Source organism: Urocampus carinirostris, chromosome 12, assembly GCF_059441175.1.
Source record: "Urocampus carinirostris isolate Australia breed hairy pipefish chromosome 12, RoL_Ucar_1.0, whole genome shotgun sequence".
Lineage (NCBI taxonomy): Eukaryota > Metazoa > Chordata > Actinopteri > Syngnathiformes > Syngnathidae > Urocampus > Urocampus carinirostris.
The window spans coordinates 40,143,486-40,157,104 of NC_142360.1; the positions used below are offsets into that span (position 1 = coordinate 40,143,486).

The window sequence follows — 13,619 nt, forward strand, 5'->3', positions numbered from 1 at the left end:
GTAGGAATGAAAGCCATTTTGAATCACTAAATTTGACAAAATGAACAAGCTGCGGTCAATCATGGACAATTCATTACATCTACTACACAGTATCATCTCCAAACAGAAGACTGTCACAGTCTTGATCCATGGACAGACTGAGGAGATCATTTCTTCCTCATGCCATGAGGCTCTTAAACTCCACCCGGGGGAGTAAAACCCACATTGAACCGCACCCCCACATTTGCATATTACCCTATTTTTATGACAGTGTGTATTTTCCGTAGCACTATTTAAATACTCTATATCAACACGTTATATTGGGTATTTCTGTATTCTATTTCTTTTATTTTATGATTTTATTTTTCAACACAAGGATACTGCTGGAAGTGGGAATTTCCCAAAGGGGATGATGAACTATCTATATATTTATCTATGTAAAATGCATTTAAAAACAAAATGCAATAAGGGAAGCTCAATATTTTGGGGAGGTTGATCACATCTGTTGTTTTTTTCTTGAAACATAGGATTAAAGACTATTGGAAAATACAGCTCGGTGGCCTTGGGGGTATGGCACCCACCCCGAGACTGGGAGGTTGGGGTTCAAGCCTCGGCCGAGTCATACCTAAGACTTAAACATTGGTACCAGTTGCCTTCCTGCTTGGCGTTCAGCATTTAGGGGTTGGAATTGGGGGGTTTGGTCACCTAATGACTCCCAACACAGCAGTTGGGTTGAGCAAGGGGGCTGGGAATCCCCTCCTCTGAATCAATCTCCCAAAAAGAGTCAGAAATGACTCTAGCCACCTCCCACTAGGGGGGATATGGCTGTGGTATATATATATATATATATATATATATATATATAGAAAATACAGAAAAACGTGGCCATGATATTTACATCATATGATTATTAGATCAGAATATTTATTATCATTGTCCAAAAGACATTGCCAGTCTTGGGATCAAGAGATCGCTGGTTCGATTCCCGGCTCCTCCGTGTTATATGTCGACGTGTCCTTGGGCAGGTAGGCGCCTTGCATGGCTGACTCCCTATTGGTGTGTGAGTGTGTGTGTGAATGGGTAAGTGTGAAGCACATTGTAAAGCGCTTTGGGAGGTCTTCAGTGACTTGAAAAGCGCTATAGATATGCAGATCATCATCAACTTCGTTTGTAGCATCCGATTGTCCAATAATTAAAAAAAATACAAAGAATGGATTTTCAGAATGAATGTATATATAACCCAATCCAAACATTAAAAGTATTATAACTATATCTTCTGATGGAGGAATCTGCCTATTATAGCCCGGTGAGCTGAAGTATGCCAACACGTAGGCAAGAATCACAAACCTGATAGTCAGGCGGGATGAAAATATTCCCAAGCGAAGACAGGAACTCCAGTGCTGCCAGGAGGAGCTCATCTGCACACTTCTGAAACACCAAAGCGTCGACGCACAGCAGAGCCTAAAACACACACAAAGTCCACTTTGTTATGTGTTTCACATCAAATTTTATGAGAACACGAATCATGATGATTACAATCATTTTAATCGTGATAAAACTAAAAGTTGTAAAATTTTTATAGTACAAGTGTATGAGACACTACTGAGACAGCCCTGATTAAGGTAACCAATGATCTTCCACTGGCAATGGACTCCCACCCTTCATCACTCTTGCTGCTGCTGGACCCTAGTGCTGCTTTTGACACCGTGGACCATATCTTACTAGAACGGTTGGAAAAATGGATTGGTCTCTCAGGAAGCGTCCTCTTATGGTTCAGATCCTACTTCTCAGATAGGACACACAAAGTTAAATAGGGTCAAATGACATCTGAGCCCTTTAGTGTTACCTGTGGTGTTCCGCAGGGTTCAGTACTTGGCCCCTTTCTTTTCGGCATTGACAATCTTCCATGAGGTGATATTATTCGCAAGTATAATCAGTTTCCATTGCTATGCAGATGACACTCAACTCTATCTTCCGATGGAGGAATCTGCCACACTAAACTGTAGAAATTTGGAGGCCTGCCCCACTGAGATAAAAGAGTGGATGTCACTCAACTTCTTGCACCTTAACTCTGAAAAGACCGAAATGTTAGTTATTGGTCCGTCTAAATGCTGTGACTTGTTCTCAAAAACTGCTCTGAACATTGACAAATGTAATATTACCCAGAGTGACTCGGTCAAAGATTTAGGTGTCATATTTGACCCCGATCTGTTGTCAAACACACGTTAAGAATATGACTAGAACAGCTTTCTTCCATCTACGCAACATTGCTAAAATTCGCCCCATGCTGTCCCAATCCAAAAGCAGAAATTCTAATTCACACGTTTGTTACCTCTCGTCCCGATGACTGTAACGCACTATGAAATGAAATGATCTGCATTTCTATAGCGCTTTTCAAGTCAATGACTTCCCAAAGCGCTTTACATTGTGCTCCACATTTCCCAATAGCGACCTTGCAGCCATATAAGGCGCTAACCTGCTTATTGGGGGAATTAGGGGTTCAGTGTCTTACACAAGGACACGTCGACATGTAACACGGACGAGCCGGGATTCGAACTGGGATCCCTTAATCCTAAAACGAGCGCTCTACCTCCTGAGCTACTGCCGCCCCTAACTACTCTCTGGTCTCCCAAATCCAAGGCCTTCAGCTGGTACAAAATGCTGCAGCCAGGCTTTTAACCAAGAGAAGAAAGTTTGATCACATGACTGCAATATCAGCTAGTCTGCAATGGCTCCCTATTATCTTAATATATGATTTTAAGGTTCTGTTGGTATTATCCAAAATCAAGCATGGACTTGCTCCCTCATATCTTTCAGATTTCATTTCCCCCTATGTTCCGGTCCGGAGCCTTTGCTCTGAAAACGCCGGTCTACTAGTGATCCCAAGAGCCAAGAAGAAATTTGCAGAACGTTCTCCATTCGGGCTCCGGAGCTGTGGAATGCTCTTCCCCCTGAGATTTGATCGGCAACCTCAGTGGAAATGTTTCAATCTAAGCTTAAAACACGCTTACATTCTATGGCATATGGATAATCTATATTTTCTGTTAATAATATGTGTATTATTTGCCCTCATGTTGGTTTTAGATCAGGGGATGGTTTCATAATAGTCTTTAGTTTGCAATAATCTTTGATCTGTGCAGCCCTTTGAGACTCTTTGTGATTAAGGGCGTCACAAATAAACTTGACTTGATGGGACCAATCATACAATGGCAACGGCCAGAATATCCCTATGACGTTTGAAATACTGATGTTCTCAATGTAAAGACAAATGGACCCCCACCTGAATAATGACAGAAGCCTCCATGTTTTTAATGAAATGTGCCGTTGTTGACAAAAGAAGCTGGAGAGTGGTGTGCAGCACGTGATGGGTCTGAATCTGCACGATACAAAAATTGTAGAGTGTCACAAGCTGTTCACCAGATAAATGTGTGTTCGTCACCTGTTGTGGTGCCATTCTCGGCCACAGATGTGTCATAATCCTCGAAGCACCCTCGAGAGGTGATTTCCCTTGAACAGCCACTAGGAGGCATCGTAGAACTTCATTCTAAAGAGTAAACCGCAACATCCTCTTGAGGCGTTTACTGTTTATACCCCATGTCTGACTTCCTTTGTGTTGTCCTCACCACTTCACCCACTTGACCCAGTTTGTAGCCTCCGCTTTGCCAGTCTTGGCAAGTTTTTTCAGCCAAAGCTACGATATCCGCCTCCGCTCGGAGACGGGCGTCGTCGGAAAGCGCCCGGAGGAGGACGTGACGCCACACCGGGAGATTTTCAGCTTCGGATGGGGGGAAGCGGCTCAGGAATTCCATCTGGGGTCAAAAATGGAAATTAAAAAAAGAAAGTGAGAGCAGCACAGCGCATCATTAACTGCCCTCTTCCCTCCCTGATGGATATCTACTCCACTCTGTGCCTTAGCAGAGCCCAAAACATCATCGAGTACACGTTATATCCAGGTGCCCAGCTCTTTGACCTGCTACACCTTGGAAGGAACAGCTACTTTCCGAAATCCATTACCACCCATCTACAGCTCTTACGGGCATAATGTCACTGAGAATATTAGGGCTGCAACAATGAATCAATAAAGGTAAATATTAAAAGCTTGGCAACTTATTTCAGCATTGATTATCTGTGTCGCACAATTTATGAGTCAATAAGCACGTTAAATGAATGCAAATAAGAGTGCATTAAATTTCGTATCCACGTTGGTACTTGTAGTACCACTTTGGTCCGACAGAGGGTGTCTTGAGACCATTTTTATTAAAAAAAAAACGTTTTTTAAAAAAAATTCTACTGAACATAGCATCATTACAAACTAAATTGACATGACACAGTCTAGAAACAATTTTCACAGAAACAGGAAGTGCCACAGAAATACAGAAGAAAAAAATCTGAAAATAACAAAAATTAAATTAAGAAGAAAAATAATAATTATGACATGTTGAACTCAAGGGGCAGACTCTTAAGCATATTATATATCTCTTGCACACTGGGAATGTGTATGAAATTCAAAGATTTAACCAAAAAAAACACATTTGTTGATGAAACTTTACATTTTTGATATTTTTGGGGGATACACATAAAATGACATTTATTGCTCTTTCTACATTTTTGTTTTGTATGAAAAGTCCAAAACTAATATGATCTTTGGATAAGGTGGTAGGAAAAGAGTATCTTACATATTTGCAGGTGTATGGCATTCGTTTGTAAGTATTTTTATTTATTGTAAGTATTTTTAACAAACGATTTGATTTGTTATTTATTTATAGTAAAGAATATTCAGTTGTTTTGTGCAATAATTGTCCAAAACTTCAATATTTGAATAAAGATGGGAAAATTGTAATAGTTTTATCAAAAAAAAATCACATTCACCGATTAATCAAAAAAATAATCCACCGATTCGATTATTAAAATAGTCATTAGTTGAAGCCCTAATGAATATGCACATATATATATTAGATAGATAGAGATAGATAGATGTCTAGATGCTTAGATAGATAGATGTCTAGATACATGTCTAGATAGATGTCTAGATAGATAGATGTCTAGATAGATAGATGTCTAGATACATATCATTGATATATATTTTCTTATAGTTTTAATAATTTTGCGGAATTTTTAATTTGTTTTACTAGCACTGAAAGGAGAAGCCCTCCAATTTCGTGATACTATAATGCCGATAAGGGCCATTCATTCATCCGAACTTTATGCTGATATTGCTAACCTGGTGGCCAGGCGTAGTGAGAAAAAGCATGCGTCGGAGCAGTAAACCCAGGTGGGAGTTTTGGTAGCACTCGGTGGAGCAGCTTTTCACCTGAGGAAAGACGAAGGTATTGAGTGTGTCCCTTCAATTGTTCAGAACCCCATCGAGGGATTAAGAGATTTTGGAGGGATCTTAGCAACACTATATAGCGATTTCTTTTAGGTTGCGAGCAAAACAAATCAAGAATGTCATGCTGCTACAGAATACCCACCAGGTGAGCAATGAGGAAGATGTGATGAAGACAAAGTTCTGCCGAACCGTACCTCATAAAGACACAGATACGATAAAGTCAATGCAATGAAACAATACAGTGCTCAAAATAGGTATCCGTTCTGAAGCCTCGATAAAAAGCTCATCGTTAATATAAAATAAGTGTTTAAAAAATATATTCAATTGAAAGCATGCAGAGGTTGTCGCGATTTGCAAAATCAAACAAAGTTTTTGAGCCCATGAATCCAACACTGACACTTTATGCAGCAAAAACTAGGCATGAATATTGCTGCTGTTTTCATGCTATTTTAGGGATTTTTTTTTTAACATTTCTGTATAATGAGTGAAAAAACATTTTATATATATTTCTTATTTGTTGTATCCTTAGTCAAGTCGTTTTTATTTGTTTGGCCCTTAATCACAAGGGCTGCACAGACCATATAAGACATTGTCTATAAACTAAGAAGGAAGTCAAATCATGTTTCAGGATTGGTTTAAAATGAAACTGTTGATCAGCATTCATTTTTTAATTTAACATGTAATGTGATGATTTACATTCATGATTTTCTTTCTTTTTTTTACTTTAAAACATTTGAAAATCTTTTTTTTTTAATTCAATGATTCCTCCCTCATTGAGGTTCTTCAACTCCACCCGGGGGAGTAAAAGCCCATATTAAACCCCACTCCTCACATTTGCATATTACCCTTTTTTATTACAGTGTGTATTTTATGTAGCACTATTTAAATACTCTATAGCAAAACGTTATATTGGGTATTTTGTATTTTTTTTGTAAAGAAAATGGCATGCATTTTATGTTAATGACAGTCAAGACGTTCTTGAATCTTGAATAATTATTGTTTTGTTTTTAATGACACATTCATTGTGTGTTTGTGTCTGTGTATTTGGTGTTCCAAGCTGTAGGATGGTGGTATATTTTCTTGGTAAATATTGAACAGAATAGAATATCTGTAGTGCAGCAATAAGCACTTTCACCTGAGATGAAAGGTCCCTGGTTTGAGACCGAGTGGAAACATGTGTTGGCCTGGAGAGGAATAGGCGCCACAGGCTGTACTTGCCCAAGACACACCACAGGAAATGGTGCCCCTACCACCCTAGTGGTTAAGAGATCCACCTACCCACCATATAATATATAATATAATATATTGAATGTTTTTATACACAGAGTTACATTTAAATGTCTGAAAAGTGCTGCACAAATACATTTTAATTTACAGTGGAACCTCGGTTTTCGAACGACTCTCAGTTCGAACAAATCGGAGTCCGAACAAAAAATTTGAGAAATTCTTGCTTCGTTGTTCGAACAAAAATCGGAGTTTGAACGCAGGGTTGGATGTTTCACATCACATTTTTTTTTACTCCTTTTAATTTTCTCAGGTGCAATTGCACCTCCAATACACTAGGGGGCGTCCGAGATTAAACAAATGTGTAGCAAATGGGCCGAGTTACAGAATTTCACCACACCGATGAAGTCATCATGACTTTAAGGACACTGTCATGAACCACTTCCGAAAAGTGTTAAAAGAAGGCAGAAGCAAGTGTCATTGGATAGATATATTAAGTGAAAAGAACACCCTGTAGCCAGTCATCCGTAGCAAAGAGATTTGAACGTGTGAGCACCCCTCAGACAGAAGAGCTCCCCGAAGTTTTTATGGAAGGGGACTCGCTCCTTCCAAACAATAGTTTTCCTTCCTCCTCCATCCCTCTCACCGTCCATCTGCGCCTTCTGCTGACCACCACAAAGGTAAAAAATCCTATTCATAATTATTTTCTTTATCCTTTTTTTTATTTTTACACGTTCATGTCAGAGTAATCTTTCGTACGGAGGATTACGCTAACGCGAACGTACGATTAGCCTGGCTTACATTTATGTTATTTGTGTCTTAAAGGTAAACAAAGGTAAACATTCAGGGTGTTGGAACAGATTAAAACAATTTACATGATTTGTAATGGGAAAAATGATTTTTGTGTTCGAACAAATCGCTTTTCGAACAGGGTTCTGGAACGGATTATGGTCAAGAACCGAGGTTCCACTGTACTTTGTTATGCACACATTGGATAGTTGAGCTTTGGCGCCGCCTTTTGGCGTTTAAGGGTTTTTGAATAAAAGCGCACACTTCTAAAAGTCTGCCATCTTAAGCAAAGAGGAAAGAAACCACTAACCCTCAAAATAATAGTAGTACTGATAATAATATTCATGAACGCATTGAAGGCAAAAAATTCTAAATTACCTGTCAAAGCTAATCATATTTAGTTAATTGTGTATTTCTCTGTCTTCTATGTTACAAATAATCCTGATGAGCTTGACTTGTATTACAATTCGTTTTCTGCTGTTTTGTACCATTTTTGAACCGAAAGATATATATGACGTCGTTGGTTATTACTGCGCATGTGCGAACTTTGAACCGTAGACGTATGTGTGACGTCATTGATACTTTCTGCGCATGCGCACGCTTTTGAACAAAACCCGGTTGCAACGCGGGAAACTGGTGAGACGGTGAGACTTTTTGAATCCGTCTGCCCACTGCAGTGAATAAATTCTAAAACTACATTTGCCTCTCTTACTGATCACTCCAGTTTAACCTATTACGAAAATATTAACCCTAACATTACCTGGCAGTGAAGCACCAAACATCCGAGGCCAACAAAGCAGTCTGGGTGTCAGCCTGCAGGGTGGCCTCCAACAAGCACCTCTCCTGATTGTGGGGGGAAAACATGACATCATTGAATAAAACAAATATTCCTGCATTGAAAAAAGGGTAAGAGTGTTATCATAAAACAAAGTAAAAGCAGTGGAAAACGAAAGTACAAGTGTAGTTTATATTGAATTAGAGGAAATCCCTCAACCAGGAGACCAAGTTAGATTAGAGTCTGAAAAAATAAACGGCAGATTTCACTCCCGGCCCTCAAAATGGACACTAAACAGACGACATTGTTTTTTACTGTAATACACATTATGGTAATCCCTGTTTTTTCGCGATGAGTCAAAACCTGTGAAGTAGAAACCTTTATTTATGATTTAATCTATTACTCTTTAACTACTAATTGGAACAAGGGCACCCAGTTTGATATGTATAAGAAAATAACAACTTAAGGTATTACTATGCTATTGCCATGTAATTACCATGCTAATTATAGGGGGTAGGGTGAAATAGACTCAGTCAACCACAAAAAAATGTTATTTTTGTTGTGTATTGCCCCTCAGCTGTCCTTAGGGGGAACCACGTTGGAGACCTCTGATCTATATTTTTTGGGAAACGTTAAGAATTTTTGTGTCCTGTTATCCTCCATCAAATAACATTTATTTTTCCATTATCAAAATTTTTTGAAAGAGCGCTAGGGAGCTGCTCGAGAGCCACTGGGGTGGTGATAAGAAGCCACGTGGGGCTCCAGAGCGAGTTTAGTCAGTGCTGTCTCAGCAAAGCGTGCCCCAGATGACCTATTTACAGGACCTGGTATTCCCAGGCGGTCTCCCATCCGAGTTGAAGGATTTTTTATTTTATTTAATTGACTATAAGGGATTTAATATAATACAAATTAAATTTTGCTGAATGCAGTGGGGATTTTTCACAGGGAAGGCTTGGGGTCAGTGTGGCCTGGACAAGAATTATGTTTACAGAAAAACGAGAACGAGGAAAAGGGGTGACGCGAGAAAAGGAGATAAGGTTTCTGATAAGCTTTCTTGTTGCGAGTCCTATAGACGTGGCGGGGTCTTCCGGCGAGGAGGAGGTGACGTTGGCACCTGGCCCGCCCCATGGGAGGTGCCGATGTCCCAACGTGTCAAAAGGACGGAACACAGAAGACTGAGAGAGACGAGACAGACAGACGGGAGCAAGGCTCGACGTAAACTAATTAGACTAATTCGACAATAATTTGGCAAAATTCGATGGAATTCACTTAATAATAAATTAAGAAAATAAATCTGCCCCCGTGTGAAAATGCCAGTCTCTTGTCAATATTTTTTCCTAATATCAAGAAAGACGCATGCATTGTTAGGAGGATAAAGTTTGTGTTTGGTTAATGGAGTCAGATAACTAATTCGGAAGATCTGGTAAATATAGTTTAATTCCTAACAGAGTACAAACCAAGGCAGACCCTGCTTAGCTTCCCGAGACCGGGTCTTCTCGGGGCGGTATGGACGTCAACGGGTCAACAAAGGATTACTGTAATACACTATTGCAATATCACCGTTCTCCTTATCCCGGTGTGCGTGGCACTCACCAAAATAGGGAAGTAGAGAGGAGGAAGCACGGCGACGCTAGCGCACAAGTGCACGCAAACGTGCCGGTGCAGCGAGACTTGTTCTTGGGCCTTGCCTTTGGTCATCACCCCCGGCAACAGAAGCAGCAGCTTCCGTTCGGCGTAGCAACGCCGGAAACTAGAAAAGAGCGCCTGGTAGAGAGGAAGCCTGCGAGACCGGTTTCATAAATTCAGTTTGAGATCATTTCGTTTGACAAAATGCTAGAGGACAAATTGTTACCTGGGAATTTCCTCCGAAAACTGACTGCCGGCGTGCCAAAGCTGCAGGACCTCCTCGGGCTGGGAGTCCAAGTGACCCAGCACGTTCGTCAACAAAAGGCACCGAGGAAACTCGTGCTGCCGAACCGAGCCTGGGGGAAACAAAAGGTCGATATGAAAAGAAGAAATATTTTTGCGACAAACAAGGGAGAAAAATGCTCAAAATCGAAAACGTTTGGGTTCATCCATCCATCCATGACCTGCACCGCTTATCCTCAGTAGGGTCGCGGGGGTGCTGGAGCCCATCTCAGCTATCTTCGGGCAGTGGGCAGGGGACAGCCTCAACTGCTTGCCAGCCAGTCGCAGGGCATGTTTGGGTTCAATTGCACTAAACGTATACAATAAAAAGTCCATTTGGAAATATTGTGCATCTAAAAGTGCCAACTTCCGGCGAGGAGGAGGTGAATAAAGTATCTATCCATCTATCCATCTAACTTTTGTCAAATTATTTCTCAGCATTCACAGCATTTACAATTACTTAAAAAAAGGTGTCAACTATATTGGATTTAAAAAACATTTTGTGTGGTACATTTACAAAAAAATCCCCCCAAAACAACAAACCATATTTATTAGTTACTAAAGTGCATTTTTTAAACTTAAAAAAAAATCCCTAAAAGTTTGGGCATGTGTTATACAAGTGTTTTTACAGTAATGCAGATCATTGGACACAAAGAGAAAGAGAATCCTAACCACTAGACCACTAGTAATTGGATTTCATTAGTATTACACTATGTTTATTCATGGTACCAGAGACAAATGTTAGAGAAAGGAAAAATCAGGACATTAAATGAATAGATTGTAATTTTGGGGGGTATTGTAAAAATTGATTTTTCTATTTATAATAAATGATTTTAATAATTGTCTCACATATTTACCAACATTTGTCTCTAACAATGATTAGTTTGAGCTAAAAAAAACGTCAAACACAATTTTATACGGATTTTAATCAAAACCTAGGGATGTGTGTTATACTCGGATAAATACGGTACTTTTGTTTAGAATAGATTTCAAGTTTGTGTTTTCTTATTGTGTCTTTAAAAAATATATATGAATGTTACAAAAGAAAAGGCTTTTAGAAAAGGTATAGAATTACTGAGGTGTCAGATCAACTAACTTCTCAGAAAACCTTTTTTAAACAAACTATTAAACAAAGGTATTACAAATTCGTAATTGTCAATCTCCCGGGGCTAAGGATGCCTGATATAATTTTTATAAGACAGATATTTCCTCATGCCATGAGGCTCTTTAACTCCACCCACGGGAGTAAAATCCCACATTAAACCCCACCCCCACATTTGCATACTACCCTATTTTTATGACCGTGTGTTTTTTCCGTAGCACTATTTAAATACTCTATAACAAAACGTTATATTGGGTATTTTTGTATTTTATTTATTTTATTTTATTATTCTTTTATTTTATTTTCAACACAAGGATACTGCTGGAAGTGTGAATTTCCCTTTGGGGACGAATAAATTATCTATCTATCTATCTATGTGGCAAGATTGGTCCTCTATATTGGCAGACACTGAAAGAGACAGAGTGTATGATTTGACCACTGCATGGTGTAGTGCAACCCAAAACAAGTGCTAAAAAGCATAAGGAAAAATACAAACTATCAAGACTTAAGGTGACCAAAACGCACCATTTTCCGTCTTATTTTTGCCCAGCCTTTTTTTAATGTTTTTTGGGTATACATAGCAGCAAGATGCCGGACGCATTTTCAAGCTCTCTTTTGGTCAGGCTCGGATTATGTAAAATAATTTGTCAACCGACGAGTATTTTAGAAAATGCAAGTTTATACAATCATTTAATAGCTCAAGTTTTTATTAGGGCACATACCAAGTACCGATACCAAAATTACTTTAACTGGTGAAAAATGTCTCTCCAAACAAGCAGAAATTCTCACTTAAAAGAAAAACCCTAAAAATTCTAATTACGTTGTCATTTTTATTTCAAATTTTGAGCTCATAATCTTATAACAGGAATGAAAAAACAGAGCTACTTTAAAAAGAGCGTACTAAAGTCAGGAGCCAATATGAGTACTCACTCATCTTGACTGCTGACTTATTTTGACAACAAATCTCATAAAAGTTTATGGAGTGGACGAGAGTGCGATAAACTTGGCCGCTCAAACTGCTTCCTGAAAGTAAATTATCCCATGAAGTTTTGAAACACCAAACTCACTTGGGTTCTCCTGCAAGACCGCTTCGGCGAAGGCCCTGAGAGGTAAAAGCTGACCAACCAGCGCCTCCAACGGAACCAGCGCCGCCGCGATCAGCTCCTCGGAAAGAGACGCGGGCAAGTCCGGGGCCGACAAGCTGGGTGGGAATTTACTGCAAGAAAGCCACACGCTTCCGCATTACTCGTCTCTGCCAAGATAAACACGACTCCAGTTCCCATCACTGATACCGGATCGCATTTACCTCATAATCTGGAGGTAGATTTGATGAAAGCTTGTGCAGGATTTTGGTAAGAAAGACTTGAATTCCTGTTTAAAAAAAGCAGACACATGATGTTGACGGATATTACCGTATTTTCCAGACTGTAAGGCGCACCGAAAAACCCCAAATTGGCCAGAAATTTGAATACGCCCTTTAAAAATCAGTGCACCTCAAGTACAGAACAAAGTGAATATTTTATCATATTTGTTCAATTATCGATCAGTTGACACTCATCGCTGACCACAATTGCACAACAATGGTGGGGACCGAACCCGGATAGCATCTGTGAAAGCATCGGACCCTGACCGCCAGGCCACTTCGGACATCGTAAAAGCAATACGTCTTATCTTATTATCACAATATTTTTAGTCAGAGTGCCAAAAAATGTTGGAGAAATGAGAAAACACAGTGATTGAAAATCAAAAAACAATCCTTTTTTTCTTAGCTCAAACTAAGCATTGTGAGTGACAAATGTTGAATAGGTGGAGCCGTGCAATTATTTATACATTTCGGGCTGACCGAATTACTTCCCACAACGCCCTTCCCTTTATTCAGTTCAGAATCCTGTGGGCTCCGTAAAAACATTGCAAGTCGCTAAGAGGTCCTCAAACTTTTCTGAACCCCAGACCGGTTTAATGTATGACAATATTCTCACTTTCCTGGCCCAATTATAACTTCAACAATGTGGTACCGTGACTTAAATTAGTGTGATGATGAATGCCTTTTGGTGTGTCCCTTGTATCCCTAGTAGTCTAGTGGATAAGATCCAGTGCTCACACTACTACGGATTGGGTTCAATTCTCATTGCATCCAATGTTTATATTTAAGATCACCAATATATTTTAACTACCGTATTTTCCGCACTTTAAGGCGCACCTAAAAGCCTTTATTTTTTTCAAAAGCTGACCATGCGCCTTATTTATGGATCAACATTCAGTTTTCCAACTAACTTGCAGCCGCCGACTCGATTTTCCCCCGAACGCAAAGTAGTACGCGGTGGATGGTGGGATTTATTTACCGGCGTTTCATTGGCTAACCAATGAGTCAATCATCAGTTGAATCGATCACTATTGGCTAAAGTTATTCGGAGGTCAAGAGGCGGATCCTTCTTATCATTTACAGACTGCCATTGGCTCAAACGGCAAACAAAGCCTGCAATTGGCCGAAAAAGATTTGTCAATCATCAGTT

The 13,619-nt window shown here is 39.6% G+C and overlaps 1 protein-coding gene across 1 annotated transcript in view; it reads right to left on the reverse strand.

Annotated features, from left to right (window-relative positions):
- The window catches only part of firrm (fignl1 interacting regulator of recombination and mitosis), a 29,579-nt gene that overhangs the window by 4,566 nt on the left and 11,394 nt on the right, over positions 1-13,619 (reverse strand). The window contains exons 11-21 of the mRNA XM_088350095.1: positions 12,413-12,477; positions 12,174-12,322; positions 9,949-10,078; positions 9,690-9,876; positions 8,082-8,164; positions 5,451-5,502; positions 5,201-5,290; positions 3,603-3,788; positions 3,419-3,523; positions 3,260-3,355; positions 1,327-1,440 (exon numbers count right to left, since the gene is read on the reverse strand). Coding sequence (XP_088206221.1) covers positions 1,327-1,440; positions 3,260-3,355; positions 3,419-3,523; positions 3,603-3,788; positions 5,201-5,290; positions 5,451-5,502; positions 8,082-8,164; positions 9,690-9,876; positions 9,949-10,078; positions 12,174-12,322; positions 12,413-12,477 — 1,257 coding nt within the window. The remainder of the gene's footprint in view (positions 1-1,326; positions 1,441-3,259; positions 3,356-3,418; positions 3,524-3,602; positions 3,789-5,200; positions 5,291-5,450; positions 5,503-8,081; positions 8,165-9,689; positions 9,877-9,948; positions 10,079-12,173; positions 12,323-12,412; positions 12,478-13,619) is intronic.